The sequence below is a fragment of the Saimiri boliviensis genome, chromosome 11 (genome assembly GCF_048565385.1).
Source record: "Saimiri boliviensis isolate mSaiBol1 chromosome 11, mSaiBol1.pri, whole genome shotgun sequence".
NCBI classification, from domain to species: Eukaryota; Metazoa; Chordata; class Mammalia; order Primates; family Cebidae; genus Saimiri; species Saimiri boliviensis.
The window spans coordinates 42,313,814-42,330,379 of record NC_133459.1 but is presented as its reverse complement, the minus strand read 5'-3'; the positions used below and the strand labels follow the sequence as shown (position 1 = coordinate 42,330,379).

General features: G+C 54.5%; 1 protein-coding gene across 18 annotated transcripts in view; it reads right to left on the bottom strand.

The window, feature by feature from the left end:
- Window positions 1-293: 293 nt before the first annotated feature.
- PTPRF (protein tyrosine phosphatase receptor type F) overlaps window positions 294-16,566 on the bottom strand; it is a 91,973-nt gene continuing 75,700 nt past the window's right edge. For 12 of the 18 annotated variants that reach the window (XM_074380674.1, XM_074380684.1, XM_074380677.1 and 9 more), the window contains 14 exons: window positions 14,829-14,944; window positions 10,844-10,876; window positions 9,899-9,996; window positions 6,417-6,540; window positions 6,080-6,255; window positions 5,192-5,311; window positions 4,736-4,890; window positions 4,369-4,654; window positions 4,084-4,262; window positions 3,722-3,848; window positions 3,348-3,473; window positions 2,949-3,103; window positions 2,717-2,852; window positions 294-2,020 (listed from right to left, as the gene is read on the bottom strand). In XM_074380674.1, coding sequence (XP_074236775.1) covers window positions 1,952-2,020; window positions 2,717-2,852; window positions 2,949-3,103; window positions 3,348-3,473; window positions 3,722-3,848; window positions 4,084-4,262; window positions 4,369-4,654; window positions 4,736-4,890; window positions 5,192-5,311; window positions 6,080-6,255; window positions 6,417-6,540; window positions 9,899-9,996; window positions 10,844-10,876; window positions 14,829-14,944 — 1,900 coding nt within the window. In that variant the 3' untranslated portion in view covers window positions 294-1,951. The remainder of the gene's footprint in view (window positions 2,021-2,716; window positions 2,853-2,948; window positions 3,104-3,347; window positions 3,474-3,721; window positions 3,849-4,083; window positions 4,263-4,368; window positions 4,655-4,735; window positions 4,891-5,191; window positions 5,312-6,079; window positions 6,256-6,416; window positions 6,541-9,898; window positions 9,997-10,843; window positions 10,877-14,828; window positions 14,945-16,566) is intronic. The other 6 variants (XM_074380678.1, XM_074380680.1, XM_039473478.2 and 3 more) reach the window with 1 other exon arrangement.

Sequence of the window (16,566 nt, the reverse complement as noted above, 5' to 3'; positions counted from 1 at the left end):
CTAAGGTGGAGGAGCATCTTAAGGGGGAAGAGAAGCAAAGGGTGTGTTCCCCAGCCTAGGGTGCTCCTCACATGCAGTGGTGGCTCACGCCTAGCTGGCTCTTGGTGGCCTGGTCTTCAGAGTTTATAACCACTCCTTTCTCAAAGTGGGTAGCATGCCAGCAGACTACTCTGTCACAAATATTTAGGATGCCCTCCCCATCCCCTCAGGAGCAGGAAATCTCTGGAACCCATCTGAGCTACTGATTTGGCCCAGACTCTTCGGTTCCAGAAACAGCTGAGACAGAGGCCTGGTTTGTAAGAAATCTGATTATTCAAATTTATTACCATCAAGAATTATGCAATGATGCTGTAGTTTTTCTTAACAAATAGAAAACAGACTGTGTACAACAGTGAACTCTACAGCACTAGCATCCACAAGGTAAAAATGAATGTTTCATCATCCAACATTACCAACCCTGGAATGTTGATCTTGACTTCGCCTAGCTAGGTTTGGGGACGTCTGCACCACGTCCCTCAGCTAAAACAGCTATGCATCCTTCCCCGCCCCCACTTACCTATCTAGATAGCGCTGCCCAGAGGAAGAGGCCCTCTCCCTGCCCCTCAGCAAGCTGGGATAATAAGGACTGATTAGAGTACCATTGACAGAAGTCCAGTAGTCTTGCCACATTGGTGTATGAGGGCATCTTGGAGTGGAAAAAGAGCGATTCTCGGGGGCTTTGAAAACAGCTGCAAACCAGGGAGGAAAATCATCTGGCCCCTGTTCTGAGGACAGACATGTGCTACCAGGCCCACTGGCCTGGACCTGAAAAGGCCAGCCACGCCCCCGCTGGGCCCTGAGGTGCATGGGGCGTGGCACACACCCTGACCTGTGCTATTTACCTTGGCCACACAGCCGGAACCCACAGCCTACAAACACCACGCCATACTGCAATGCTGGGGACCGAAGCCAGGCTCTGCGGGCCCAGGTCAGCCAGCAGCTCCCTCGGGAACCCCAGGCACATGGAGTTGCTTCCCCTCTTGAGGGTTTGAAGCAGAAGCCAAGGGCTGACTCTCTTTTTTTCTTGGGTTTTTTGTTTTTTTTTGTTTTTTATTTTTGTGGTTTTTTTTGTTTTGTTTTTGTTTTAACTTTTGCAAACACGATGGTGATGAGGAACGCCCTGTCAGGCTCTTCCAGACATGTCTGTGGTTCTGGGCTGTGAATGTTAAACACACACTGGGATAGACGACCGGGGATGAGTGTTCCCTATCTTCTCCCCGCCCACCACTGTCGATGCGGCCTAAAAAAAGGCTTTTAAGGGAAAACAAAACTTAAAAAAAATTGAGTTTCCCTGCATTTAGCTGAAACGGGATCTCGTCTGAAGGGCTGGAGGAGCAGCCGGATCAGCGCTGCCTCCCAGCCCACGGCCGAGCCTCCGCTCAGGCTGGCGGCCCCAGCTCTGCACGAGGAAGGCAATGTTCTGTCCTTCAGCAGAAGTCATACAAAATAAGGATCCAAAGTGAACTCAAAAAAACCAAAATAAACCCTAACCCCTACAGTGGCCCATTCTGCAGTTATGGATTTGCAAAAGGAAAAATCAGAGGGAATAGGCTAGAATCCCTCAGTCTACCCACTTAACGTATAAAAAAGGAGGCTTTGCCCCAACCCCACCCCATGAGAAGAAGCATGAGAAGCATGGCAGCGCAGCAGAGAGCTTGAAGCGGGTTCCGGGTGGGCCTGGTGGACAGAAGGGCCACAGTGCCTGCCTGCCGGGCCACCCACTTGCCCAGGGATGTTCTAGGCTCTCTGATTGATGTGGCAATGTTCCTGAAACGCTGTGATCCCCGTGGGCTGTGCTCTGCCAGTGACAGCATCTGCGTAGGAGGGCTGGACGATGGTCGGTATGGCTCAGAGGAGCTGGGTCCCCTCCGGAGCCCCGCAGCGGGGGCGGCGGAGGAGAGGGGAGCTGTAGTTACGTTGCATAGTGGTCAAAGCTGCCGAGGTACTCCAGGGCCGCACGGTAGCACAGCTGGTACTGGTCCTGCCAGGACAGGGGGCTGGTCAGCATGGGTTGTGCCAGTGGACAGCCCCACCACACAGCTGAGGACACTCACACTGCAGCCACAGGCCACGGAGTTAGCCTCTGCTGACCAAGAGCAGGCACTGGACCCTGGCAGATACATCAGGCAGCGTGCGGGGGAGCCCAAAAGAGCCTCTGAAGGCTCATCTCTCTCCTTTCACTCTCCCGGGACCCCATATCTACCTGCCTTCCACCTGCCATCCCAAACATGTTTCTCTGCTCCTGACTGGGCACCCCATAAGGATTGTCATGTACAACCTTGCCCCACAGCCAGGCACACCACTGGGGCTCAGTAGAGAGCTGCTGAAAGAAAACATCTCACTCGTCTCTCCCCGAGCTCCCAGGCAGCACAATGTTGCAGCATATTTGTTTTGTTTTTTTTCAGAGACAGAGTCTTGCTCTGTTACCCAGGCTGGAGTGCAGTGGCATAATCATAGCTCACTACAGCCTCGAACTTCTGACCTCAAGTGATCCTCCCACCTCAACCTCCCAAGTAGGTAGGACCACAAGCACACACCACCATGCCTATTGCAGGCAATGTTAAGGGTTGGCAGCATGAATGAACGCACGTGCCTGTGCATCCAACTGCAGCTGGAGCCTCGGGTTGCCAGCAGGGCTGCTGCCGAGACCCTGGCCCTATGGACTGGTCTGCGTTACCTCTGTCTGCACCATGGCGGGACGCTGTGTACGCAGGGTCTTCACGGTCTGAAACATGTCGACCACGCCCTCGTAGCGCATGCGTTCCAGGACGATGCTCAGAGTGATGAATACCCCGGTGCGGCCCACACCAGCACTGCTCAGAAACACAGTTGGGTCAGGAGTCCTGTTTGCCTCAAGCAGTGGGTTTGCCAGGCCCACCCACCCCAGCCCTCCACAGGGACAGCCCCACCTGCAGTGAACCGTGATGGGCCCATCCTGTCCAAACTGCTCCTTGGTCTTGTGTACTTGCCCGATGAAGTCTATGAAGCCCTCACCCGTCTTGGGCACACCCTGCTCCGGCCAGTCTGTGAACTGGAACTGCCGGATTGTCCTTGACTGCCCATCCTGGGAAAGGGTGGGGGACATGATTAGGATTCATGCCTTATGCTGTCACCCCTCTGGACTAGACCAGAGTAGTACAATGACAGAGGCATGCATCTGTGTCACTGCACCCAAGGCCAGGGGGAGACATGCTCATACCCTAATACCCACTCCCTGCCTCAGATTCCTGAAGCTTGAGCCAAGGTACTGTGCAGGCAGCCACCTGCTGTGTGTGTGGACAGGCAGTGTTATGAACACACTTACTCACCCGGGCATCCGTGACCTTGAACTCACGCAGGATATACTGGGGCATGTTGTACTCAGCCATCGGGTCAACAACAAAGTACTGGTAGCGAGCAGAGCGCTCTGCTGGCCAATACTGGTGGCATTTCTCCTGTGGACAGACAGCCGGGCCCCCATGACCAGGTGAGGAAGAATGGGGGAAGGGGTGCCAGGCTTCACAGGATTATGGGACAGATACCTCAGGTGGTAATAATGGGGGCCCGAGGCTATGCTGATGAGCAGCTGGGGTTTGAAAGGAGACAGTAACACAGGGGGCAGCTCTCCCAAGGGTGGCTGCTCAGAACTCCCAAGGTGTTCTCCCGGGTATGACAGGGGCCCTGGGGGAAAGGGTGGGCTCACCCTGCCCATCTCCCGAAGCTTGGTCAGCATGACGATGATGGTGGAATTGTGCTCCCAGAGCATGCGCCAGAAGTCCTCGGTGCTCTCTGCCAGAGGCCCCTGTGTAGCTATGTAGGCCTTCTGCTGTCTGGGGTGGACATAAGACTGGATATGCTGGAGGTGCTGCTGCCCCCAGAGTCTCCCCTTAGGCTGCCTAGCCCCCTGGGGCCCTGCTGAGATCACCCCTCCTCCAGGAAGTACTCACTGCTCTACCCAGCCCTCTCTGGTCTTCTAGGCTGGCCCTACTCTACTGCCCACCCCCACCACCTAGGCACAGGCCTAGCCCCTGTAGGGCATGGTGGGGTAGTGACAAGCATGCTGACCTATAACCATCCAGGAAGCTGGCGTTGATGTAGTCAGAGCCCTCCACGCCACGGATGGGTTGCAGACACACACGGGTCAATTCGTAGGGCATGATGTTCACCAGCCGGTTCTTGAACTTGTTGCAGGGCAGGTTGGCGCTGATGAAGCGAGACGTGTGAGCCTTGGAGCTGGCCAGCAACTATTGAGAGGGACGGGTTGGTCAGGCCAAGTTTCCTGTGGCAGTGGGGGTCATCCCCATGACCCAGTCCAGGCCCTGGAGCCAAGCAGGCACACCCGAGCCCCACCTTGAACTCAAGCTCCATGGCGGTCACACTCTCCCCTGGAGGCACTTGGCCCAGCTTCTGGATGTGGGCATAGAGGTTGCGGGCAGGCACCTCTGTGTGGCCGCACGTGGCAGCCTCCAGCAGTGCCTCGTGGATGAACACATACTGGTCCTCCGTCTGCACCATGTAGTTCCTCTGTGATCGCATGCAGGTCACGTGGCCATAGATGTCGACCGTCTTCTCGTGCTTCATCCGCTCCAGCATGGCATCAATCACGATGAAGCAGCCGGTGCGGCCCACACCCGCGCTGCAGGACACCGGCTCGGCTTGAGGCACAGGCCCTCCCACCTCCCACCCCACCCCTCTGTGTGCCACTGTACCCTCTCACCTGCAGTGCACCACCATGGGCCCTGCGTCCAGGGGGTTGCAGGCCTTGACCCGTCGCAGGAAAGCCAGGATGGGAGTTGGGTACTCAGGAACTCCATGGTCTGGCCAGGCCATGAACTGGAACTGACGCAGCTCACGCTTCTCACTGGAGCCACTCTGGGGGACAAAGTGGGGACATAGTGGCGACTAGGAGCCCACCTGCCATAGACTCAGGGCAGAATGACCCGACGCCGAGGTCAGACCTGCCACTCCCTGATGGGACTCAGACGCCACAGAGTAGCCTGAAGGAGCGCCTAGCACTGTTCCCATAACATGGATCATCACACCACACTCGAACACCTGAGCCTCTGACCCTCCAACACCCAGGCTCCGGCTTGCCCCCAACCCAGCACACCACACCCAAGCCACTGTCCTTATAGTATCAGGGCAAGAGATAAGCACTGGGGAAGGGCCATACCTTGTGGAGTGCGAAGGTGCGCACAGTATAGGTGGCCAGCTCCACTGTGTCCAGCAGGGTCACCTGAATAAGGCCATAGGTCTCGGTGCCACGGGCTGGCCAGTACTGGTCACATTTTATCTGCAGGGGGATGAGCAGGGCAGGTTGAAGCAAGCCTACTGGCTCAGATGGGCTTGGCCTCAGTGGAGGCTGGCCTACTCCCTGACTTGTAGACCTCCCTGTCTGGCTACAAAGGCCCCCACAGCCTCGAACTCTCAGATCCACTGCCCTTTGTCCTCCACAAGCCACATCAGGTCCTCAAACTATGTTACCACCCTGCCCTAGCTAGTGGAGTAAGTGCCATAATTGAAAATTATTTATTCAAGGCCAGATCGCACCAGGCACATTTTCTGCCAAATTTACCCATAATGTTTATGTGCCATTTTCAAGCTCTGTAAATTTTACGTTCCAGTCAATGCTTTGCAGTGCAAAAACAGATAACAGCAGCTCTTTCCACTAATTAACTTAGGAGATGTGTTAATGCCCCAGGAACACGCCAGCATCTGGGGAACACGTGAATACTCCGGGAACATGCCAGCAACCGGGGAACACATTAACATTCTCAGAAAATGACAGCATTTGGTGAAACGTATTAACATCCTAGGAACCCACTAGCATCTGTGGGGAACATGCTCTATCCCAGAAACACCCCAGTATCTGGGGAGCTTAATCCCCCCAGAAACGTAACAGCATCTAGGGAATCCCTTGAGTGACTTCCTGCACAGGAGGAGGAGGCATAGAAGAAGGTGCCCTGTGTTGCCTTGTGGCTGGGCATTTCCCTGGCCATGGACCAGGAAATGGGCATTCCTGTGGCCGTGGGCATCTCCTGGCAGGGCCCTGCAGTCTCACCCGGGACTTCTCCTCCAGCCGTGTCATCATGACCACAGTGGCCGTGCGCTGTTCCCACACCATCCTCCAGAAGTCGCCCATGGTCTCAGGCAGGGGCCCCTGCGTGGCGATGTAGGCGTTCTGCTTTCGGTAGCCATCGATGTAGTTGGCATTGATGTAGTCACTCCCGGGGACACCTGTGGATAAAAACGGAGGTGGGAGGGCATTACTCCAAGGTCCCCAACCACCATGCCTCAGTACACCCCTGAGACTCGTGGACATTCTCTGGAGGATGACATGTCCCAGCTAGCAAGGGGGAGGAGAGCAAGGGGACAAGGGCAACACCGTCTTGGCTCACCATCGATGGAGGTGAGGATGACTCGAGAGTGGTCGTAGGCGATGACATTCGCGTAGCGGTTCTTGGGCTTGTTCACCTCCAGGTTTGAATTCTCCCATGTGAACTGCTGGCCAGGGTCAATGGACTACAGAGAATGGAGAAAAAGAGCCGAGGTTGACTTGCTTCTCCGGCAGGGGACCCAGCCTTCTGGGTGATGCTCACATCCTGCCTTCACTCCACATGCCACAGCCAGGCCCTCTACCTCATGGTGCCAGCCATGGAGCTCACAGTTTGCTACATCACCATCACCTATCAGAAAAGTGATGGACTATGGCAGGTGTCCCCAAACTTTTTACACAGGGGGCCAGTTCACTGTCCCTCAGACCGTTGGAGGGCCGCCACATACTGTGCTCCTCTCACTGACCACCAATGAAAGACGTGCCCCTTCCTGAAGTGAGGCGGGGGGCCAGATAAATGGCCTCAGGGGGCCGCATGCGGCCCGTGGGCCATAGTTTGGGGACGCCTGGACTAGGGACTCCTCTGACCGTGGTACCAAATCCCCTTGCTTGGGAGAGTGGTCTGAGCTGGGTCAGGGGCAAGGGAAGGGTCTCTCGAAGCCCTGCACTCATCTAATGAAAAATGAGCTAGGACAGATGGAAGGGATGGTGGACCCTCTCAGGCAGTCCAGACGCCGCTCAGGACTCAGCGCCCAGGGCGCCTCCCTGCTTGGCTCTCCTCCTCCCTTTCCGGCTGCTCCTTCTCTGTTTCCTCTCCCTCCCCTGCGCTTCCCATGGGCAGAACACAGAGCTCCTCCAGGGTTCCTTCCAGGCCCTCTTGTCTCTCTACAGCCTTTCCTGGGTGACCTCATTTGCTCACCTGATTCTTATAAAATATGCCGGAGCTGCCCATAACCCCAGCAGCAGCCCAGAGCTCTCCCCTAAGTAATCAGCAGCCTGACACCTCCACCGGGAGGTCTTTCGACCTTAGTCATTTCAAAGCTGAGTTCACTTAGAGGAGGTGGGGGTCCCTTTCTATTTGGTTAGGGGTCTCTTATTTATTTATTTGAGAGGGAGTCTCACTCTGTTGCCCAGGCTGGAGTGCAGTGGCATGATCCTGGCTCACTGCAACCTCCGCCTCCTGGGTTCCAGCGATTCTCCTGCCTCAGCCTCCCAAGTAGCTAGAACTATAGGTGTGTGCCACCACACCTGGCTAATTTTTGTATTTATAGTAGAGATGGGGTTTTGCCATAGTAGCCAGGCTGGTCTCGAACTCCCGACCTCAGCTTTCCCTCCAAACCTGGCGCCGCTGCTGGGACTCCACCTCCACCTCAGTGAAAAGCACCATCACCCCTTTACTCAGGAGCCAGGCCACAACCTACAAGTCAACCTCAAAATTCCTGCAGTGCCCCCCATCCCATCCCACCCCACCGGTCACCAGGTTCTGGTGCTGCCCTACCCCCTCAGCTCTCTCCAACCTGCTGCCACTGCCCTGGGCCAGGCTGCACCAACTCAGGCTTGGCCTCTTCCCGCCTCTTTCCTCTTGCCCTACTCTGACCCACTCAGCCCCATAGCCAGAACAATCCTTCCAAAATGCAGATCTGAGTATCAATTTCCTGCTTAAAGGCCTTCTGTGGCTCTTCACCACCTCGGAGAGCAATAATGATGATAGCAAAGCCTTAGTGAGGACCCGCAGTGTGCCTGGCACCGCTGTGAGCACTTTGCAAGTATTCCCTCTTCAAATTCTCTTACGAGATAGGTTCCGTTATTATCTTCACATTTTCCAGATGGATACAATCTCAAGTTCTCAGCGTAGCACGCGACGTCCTCCGTATGTTGTCCCCAGCCTCACTGCTCTCTGCAGGACTGCTGCCGTGAGACCCTACAGCACACCCCACCCCTCGGGCTGCTTTGGTGCTGCCAGCCTACCTTTTGCACGCCTGTCAGCCCTATTCAGCACCGGGGCATGCCGTCAGAGTCACAGACTCAATGCGGATTATCTGTCTGCACGTGCTCCCCACCAGTGGGCTCCCTAAGGGCATGTGTCTCTGTATCCTCAGTACAGGGATGGCACATGGAAAATGTGTGCTCAACGACTAACTGAACTTTAAAGACCACAGAGCTACAGGATCCCGGCTGAGGGAGAGCCCACGGCAACCTTGGGTAGCCTGAGAAGGCTTCCTGGAGGAGGAGGGTCTTGTAAGGAGAGCTCTGATCAGAGAAGGGAAGTAGGTAGAAGATGGAAGGGGACTACTGTGAGCAGAAAGACAAGCACAGACTGCTTCTTAGAGAAGGTGGCGGGGCGGGGGTGTCTCTTTTTTTCTTGGTTAGGGATCTTTTTCCCTCCCTCCTTTCCTCACTCCCTTCCTTTCTTGAGAGGGAGTCTCACTCTGTTGCCCAGGTTGGAGTGCAGTGGCATGATCCTGGCTCAGTGCAACCTCTGCCTCTCGGGGTTAAGCAATTCTCCTTAACCCTGGGAGGCACCTCAGCCTCCTGAGTAGCTGGGACTATAGGCATGCGCCACCACACCTGGATAGTTTTTGTATTTTTAGTAGAGATAGGGTTTTGCCATGGTGGCCAAGCTGGACTCGAACTCCTGACCTCAGGTGATCCACCTGCCTCAGCCTCCAAAAGTGCTAAGATTACAGGCATGAGCCACTGTGCCTGGCCAGGGGTCTCTTCTTTAATCACCTCCTTCTCTAACAAAGCCCCTTCCTAGATGGGCAGCCTGGGGATGCTCAAAGTCACCCCGACACTAGCTGTGGGTGGGAAATCCTCAAGACTCTGAAGGCTGAGCCCCAAGCAGGCTCCTAGGAGTTAAGTCCAGAGTAAGGTGAGCACGTGGAGGGCTGCAAGCAAGACTTGTGCAGCCTGAGCAGCCAGTCTCGAGGCCCTGACTCCCCCTCTTGAGTGCACACGTGAGCACAAGCATATGCAGAGCACAGGGCAGCAGGTAGGCCTGGGTTTGAATCCTAGTACCACTATCATCAGCTGTTTGACCTCGGGCAAGTCACTTCCCCTCTCCGAGCCTCTACTTCCTCATCTGGAAGATGGAATTATAACAGTCCCCATTTCAGAAGACGGAGGATGGGAACCAAAGGAGTTAATGCATGCCAAGTGCCTAGCCTGGTGCTAGCCTGCAGGAAGCTCTTGATGCCAGCTCTTGTGGCTGTTCTTACTGATCTGTGTCCGCATACCTGTGGCCTTGTGTCTGCCTCTGAGCATGTGGGCATGTGTCTGAGTGTCCAGACCCTGGCGGCACTCACAGCCTTCTGAAGTATCTCCTAAGGGTGACCACAAGAAGGTGCTGGGCAAGGCTATGGTCAGACCCAGCATTTGAGGTGCCCAGTTCCCAGCTGACCCTTGCCACTGCCGAGCCTCCTCTCTGTGCGCCTGAAAAACCTGGACCCCCTCTCTCCCCCACCACAGCCGGGCTCTAGGACAGCACAGGAGCTGGTGTAGGGTAGGCCTGGGCCAGGCACATGGTGGGGGGCGGGAACGCCTCACCTCGTACTCCTGGGAGAACTTGAGGCCATCGTTGGCTTTGAGGCGTTCAATGTTGTCCGCCAGGTCAGTGATGGGGATGGGTGGGTGGTCTCGCATACCTGGGGGAAGCAGGGCACACACAGGCAGCGTTAGCGTGAGGCTTGAGCAGGGTGGCAGAGAAAGCCCCGATGCATGTATGTGCACATGTGAACACGGGTGACCACGGAACACTGGCAGTGGTGGTATGGAGACGGCAGCACATGCGGCAACAGGGATGACGGAGCACAAGGTGGCTGGAGGGTGGGAGAGGACAGAGGGCGGTGGTGTGCCATGAGCACGTGGAGCCTGTCTTGGTGGCATGGTGCTGAGTAGGGGCACTAGGCCCTGCCTGGCAGGTCTCTCAAGAGGGAGGAGAGGCTTCCTGCCACCCAGGAGGAGCGGGACGCTCAGGTCGGTAGCAGCAGACGTGACAGAGGCTGGGCTCCATCGCACCTGCCTGCAGAGAGCCCTCCTGCCCCTCACTGGCAGCAGTCACCATGGGAGACTCACGGCTATCGTCATCCTGGGCCCCAAGTGTGTAGATGGAGTGGTCACAAGGTACAGAGACAACGGCAGAGCAACACAGAGAAACCCGGAGAGAGAAGCAGCTATCAGGAGGGAGGTGTGAGACAGAGACGAGATGAGAGGAGAGGCACGCAGAAGGAAGGGTGTCCGGCCGGGACTGGAGGCGGGAGAGACAGGGACAGAGGCGGGCCTGGTGGGAGAGAAAACAGGCCTGGAGGAAGCAAGGTGGGCAGAGGGGAGGGTGGGGAAGGAAAGGGGTCAGGAGACAGCGGGACGGGGGAGAAGAGTGGAAAGCGGAGAGAATTCAAGGAAGGACAGAGGTGATGAGTAAACAAAAGTAAGGGGTGGAAACAGACACAGAAGCCAAAGTATCCCCCAAACATGGGAACTTTGAAAACTAACTTGAGGTATTCGGGCAACTGGGGACACTGGAACCTGCAGAGAAAACAAAAACAAAAAAACAACGGGGCAAGAAAAGAGAGCCCATTAACTTTTTCTGCTTACAGAGCTGTCACATGTAGTGGAGGGGCGGAGTAGGCTTGAGAGGGGCTGGCGGAGGAAGAGGACGGGGCAGAGAGGGGCTGGGGCTGCAGACAAGCTCTGTCAAGGCTCCTGTCTCCCAATAATGCAGATGGGTGTCCCACCCCCCAGAGACAAGCCCTTCTTAAAGCCTGGTGGCGTAGGCAGCCTCGGGGGGCTCTTTCTATGATTAAATACTTAAGTCCAAACCAGCCCTGCCCCATTTGGTACCAAAATATGGCCTTGACGATTTTCAGACGATTTCCATGTTGGAAAAAAGAGCTCTCTTTCTTGGATCCCACACACTCCCCTCTCCCACTGCGCCCTGCCCATTGACTCCTTCCCTCTTCCCCCGGGTCTTTGGAAGGGGATTCTCCACTATCTCACTCCTCCTCGACACACTGCTTACTGAAACACTTCTGCCCACAGGACACGGCCACCACCCTCTCTCCAAGGCCCCATGTGCTAAAGCCAACGGTCCTCCCACTGGGTCTCCCACTGCCCTAGCTCACTGAGTCCTCTCCTCCTTGTGCAACTTCCCCCACCCTGGCATCAGGGACGTTGTGTCCCTGCTCTTCACTCGCCGTGGCTGCTCCTCCGTCATCTCCCTAGCTGCTCTTCATCGGTCTTTCCTTAACGCTGCACCATCTTCCCTGCCCTGGGCTCCTTTTGTGGTCCCTGCTTCCTTCCCGTCCTCACCCCATCCTCATCCTCATTCTTTTTTTTTTTCTTAAACGGAGTTTTGCTCTTGTTACCCTGGCTGGAGTGCAATGGCACAATCTCGGCTCACCGCAACCTCCGCCTCCTGGGTTCAGGCGATTCTCCTGCCTCAGCCTCCTGAGTAGCTGGGATTACAGGCACGCGCCACCATGCCCAGCTAATTTTTTGTATTTTTAGTTGAGACGGGGTTTCACCATGTTGACCAGGATGGTCTCAATCTCTTGACCTCGTGATCCACCCGCCTTGGCCTCCCAAAGTGCTGGGATTACAGGCTTGAGCCACCACGCCTGGCCCATCCTCATTCTTTATATATATATAAAGAAATATCTTTACATATATTGCTTTATATATATATTTCTATATCATAGAAATTTCTATATATAGAATATAGATTATATTATATATAAATTTCTATAGATTATATATAATTATAATTCTATAAAATTCTATTTTATATAGAAATTTCTATATATATAATATAGAAATTTCTGTATATATAACATATAATATAGAAATGCCTATATATGAGAGAGATATATATTATATATAGAAAGATATGTATATAAAGAAATGTGTATATATACACATATATATGGTTAGGGATGAGGTTTCACCCTGTTGGCCAGGCTGGTCTTGAACTCCTGACCTCAGGTGATCTACTCACCTTAGCCTCCCAAAAGTGCTGGGATTATAGGCATGAGCCACCGTGCCCAGCCCAGAGTGACATTTCTACAGCATAGTTCTGACCATATGGCTCCCCTGCTGAAAGTAATAGCTCCCTGGCATCCTCAAAAGGAAGTCTAAGCCCTTTAGCCTGACTCTCAAGGTCCTCTTGACTGGACCTCTGCCTAGCCCTCCAGTCTTCTCTTGGCTCAGTATTTCCCCCAGCCCCTAACTCTCATGCTGCAGAAACTCAAGTGCTCATAACGTGATGCATATGCAACACGCCCAAGCTTCTGCACATGCTTCCATGGAGAGGAGCTCTCTCCCACCCTTCTTCTCCTGACCATTGCCCACATGGCTCAGCATCCCATCTCCGAAGAAGCTTCTCTACACTCCAGGTTCCAGCATCCCGGTGCTTGATCCTTCAGAGGTGTAATCATGCTGGGTTGCAATAGCCTGCTAGGTCTGCCTGGCACACTCTCCAGACATGTGCTCCTGAAACTTGGTCACCATGTTGTGAGGAAGCCCAGGCCACCTGAAGAGGCCTCATGTGGGTATTCCAGCTGACAGCCCCAGCAAGGCTCAGAGCTGGCTCATTAACCACCAGTCACATGAATGAAAGAGGCTTTAGAGTCCAGGGGTTGGCAAACTTTTCCCATAAAAGGCCAGAGAGTAGTTTAGGCTTTGTGAGCATCTGGTATCTATTACATCTATTTAATTCTGCCTTTATAGTGAAAAAGCAACCATAGATAGATAACATATAAATAAATAGGTGTGGTTGTTACAGTAAAAACTAATCAATTAATTAATGAGACGGAGTTTTGCTTTTGTCGCCCAGGCCGGAGTTCGATGGTGCAATCTCGGCTTACGCAACCTCCACCTCCTGTGTTCAGATGATTCTCCTGCCTCAGCTTCCTGAGTATCAGGGATTACAGGTGCCATCACGCCTGGCTAATTTTTGTATTTTTAGTAGAGATGGGGTTTTACCATGTTGGTCAGGATGGTCTCGAACTCCTGGCCTCAGGTGATCCACTCACCTCAGCCTGCCAAAGTGCTGGGATTACAGGCATGAGCCACCATGCCTGGCCAGTAAAAATTTATTTACAGAAACAGGTGGTGGGCTGTACTTGGCCAGAGGCCACAGTTTGCCAACCCCTGCTTTAAACGACTCTAACTCCCAGCCTTCAAGTCTTCCGGCTGAGGGCCCAGACTTTCTGGAATAAAGACAAGCCGTTCCTGCTGTGCCCCTGTCTGAATTCCTGCCTCACAAAAACTGTGACAGATAATACATAATTTAAGTTTTGGGGTAATCTGATATGCAATAATAACCAGCTCATACATACACAAACCCTGTGTGTATGCATTAGTTCACTCATTTGTTCATTTGTCTGTGTGTTCATTTCACAGGCATTCAACAAGAACCCATCATGTGCTGAATACAAGGGATGGGGTATGAACAAGACACAGTTCCTGGCACCACAGAGCTCAGAGCTATCACTAAGGCAATCCTAGCCCACTGTGAGAGACATCAAAAAGAAGGAGGCAGGGTCCCAGAGCCAAGGAGAGACACCCAACCCTGTGCGGAGGCTTCTCCTAGGAGGAAGGCTGAGCTGTGTCTGCTAGGTGTGGGGAGAAGTGACATTTCAAGTAGAAAGAGGAGCTGGACAGCCCCGTGGGAGTGGCTAGAACGGGCAGGTACACAGCATGGTAAACTCAGGGTTGGCCTCCACAAAGGCCCAGATGCAGGCACTTCATCTCCCCATGAGTGTCTGGGGAGGCATCTCCCACTGCTAACAAGCCCCTCTTTCATGTGAAGGGGCCAGAGTGTGGGCCAGACACTGGCCATCCTGTGGCAGAGATGTGGGCTCTGGGAGGTCCTCAGCCCACATTCAGAGGCCCTGACAAGAGGAGGCAGGGGCTAAGTGGCTTTGCCACCAGAGAGGCTTCTGGGCCTGGGGCACCTGTCTAGCTGCAGGATATGGTGGCCCCTCAGTCATTCCATCCAAAGTGGATGAGCACAGAAAGAAGGGCAGAAAGGCCGGGCGCGGTGGCTCAAGCCTGTAATCCCAGCACTTTGGGAGGCCGAGGCGGGTGGATCACGAGGTCAAGAGATCGAGACCATCCTGGTCAACATGGTGAAACCCCGTCTCTACTAAAGATACAAAAAATTAGCTGGGCATGGTGGCACGTGCCTGTAATCCCAGCTACTCAGGAGGCTGAGGCAGGAGAATTGCCTGAACCCAGGAGGCGGAGGTTGCGGTGAGCCGAGATCGCGCCATTGCACTCCAGCCTGGGTAACAAGAGCGAAACTCCGTCTCAAAAAAAAAAAAAAAAAAAAAAAAAAGAAGGGCAGAAAGGAGGAAAAGCAGCAGGAACAGGTGCATACGGCCCAGGAACTTCAGCGGAGACCCCCGACACCTGCAGAACAGAGCCACGGGCCTGCCAGGTCTGGACTGGGGGCACACAGGCCATGGGAGTACCCTACCTGGGGTCTGATAGTTGAGCCTCCGCATCTCCACAGGGTCAGAGGAGTGGGCCAGCAAGGAGTCCTTCAGCCCGATCGACTGCTCGTCCTTAGAGGATGGGGAGTGGGTCCTTTTCCTAGAGAGACAGAAGGGAGGCTGGTGAGAACCTGAGGTTCAGGCTGAGGCTGTGATGCATGGCATGGCTGGCTGTCAAGGAGCCCCCATGTCCACGCTCTGTCCTCCTACTGCCCCACCTCTTCCCGGGATCTCTGAGCACAGAGGAGCCAGGGCCAGAGCAGCCTGGACATGAGAACACAGGGCAGGGAAGGGGTGGGGAGAGCAGGAGTGTGGCGTCAGCAGAGGAGCAGTGCAGCAGGGAGGAAGGGGTCGCAGGGGCGGGCAGCTCCTTTGGATAGAAGGCAGGTCCTGTGGGACAGTGGCTGCTATCCCCAAGGCCACCCAGCTGAATAGCGGGAACCACCAAGAATAAACATGCAAATGACACATAAAATACACAAACAGCACAGGGGACAGGGCCCCAGCTTTCTGGCCATCAAAGTATCAAGGTAAATGCCCAGGACAGCAGGGGAGGGAAAGGGAAGGTGTCACCCTAGCTGGCCAGAGTCCTCTCTCACTGGCCTGTTTTCCCATCTACAAGGACAGAGTCAGAGACAGATCATAGGGTTCAGCTGCAAACAAATATCCAGAGGCCACTTGTGGTCTGCACACGTGTATGCTTGGGGAAGAATTTGAGTGAGTGTGTTCAGGTGTGAACCAGGACATGCCTCTCTGCTGTTCCACACAGTGAGTGCTCTTTGCACATAGGCGAGACTGTTTCTTGCAGCACTTAGGCAGCTTCTCAGAGAACTGGGAGCCCGGTGGCGGTTCTGGTGAGCTCTGCACGCTCAGGGAAAGCAATGCAGTCTGCATTATGCATGTGCCCCAGAGCGGCATCCTCTGCAAAGTTAAACTGGCAAGAGAGAGACAGAACCCGCCTCTCCACACCAGTGAGGACTCAGTCCTGGACCGGGGAGAGCCTGCTGAGCTGACTGGACACTTTGCTGCTTAAAGCCACAGGTCAGGGGACTTCTGGTCAAAGCGTCATCCCTCCCTGCTGGCCCAAGAAGTGCATAAGGATTGGAAGTAGAGGGGAGGTGTGTGAAGAGAGAAGGAATGACTCCTACCTTTCTTGTTTACTAGGTCCCAAAAGACAAGCAAGGACAGAAGAAAGGAACGGTCACAGTTTCCACCAAGCACTCAGCCCTCTAATGACATGGGGAGCCTGCAGGCCCCTTATATGGTACCCATGTGACATTCACAGGGAGGGGATCCACCTCTCTGGACAGACCCAGAATCCAGGTGGAAGTGGGAAGGATGAGTGCATCTGTGGGACGCTCTTCAGGGACCTGCCCACAGGTCCATCTACCCTGGGAGGAAGGAACAGTGGGTCCAGGATAGGAGCACAGGATATAGGCACTCTTGCAGGGTGCAGAGATGTGCTCAGACACAGACCAGCATGTCTTCATCTGCCAGGTGCTCACTGACATGCCTGTGGGCTCAGTCCAGTGCTGGAGGCTGAAGGCTTGGCACACAGGCCCAGCTGTGTTTGCAGTGAGCACCATGGGGGACAGATGTAAGGCTGTGCTAGGAAGGGGTAGGAGCCAGGCAAGACCTTGTAGGCACCAGAGCCTGGACTTGAGTCCTGAATGTTGAGGTTGCTGTTGCCAGGTGGGCAGGGGGAGGGAGATCTGCAGAGGG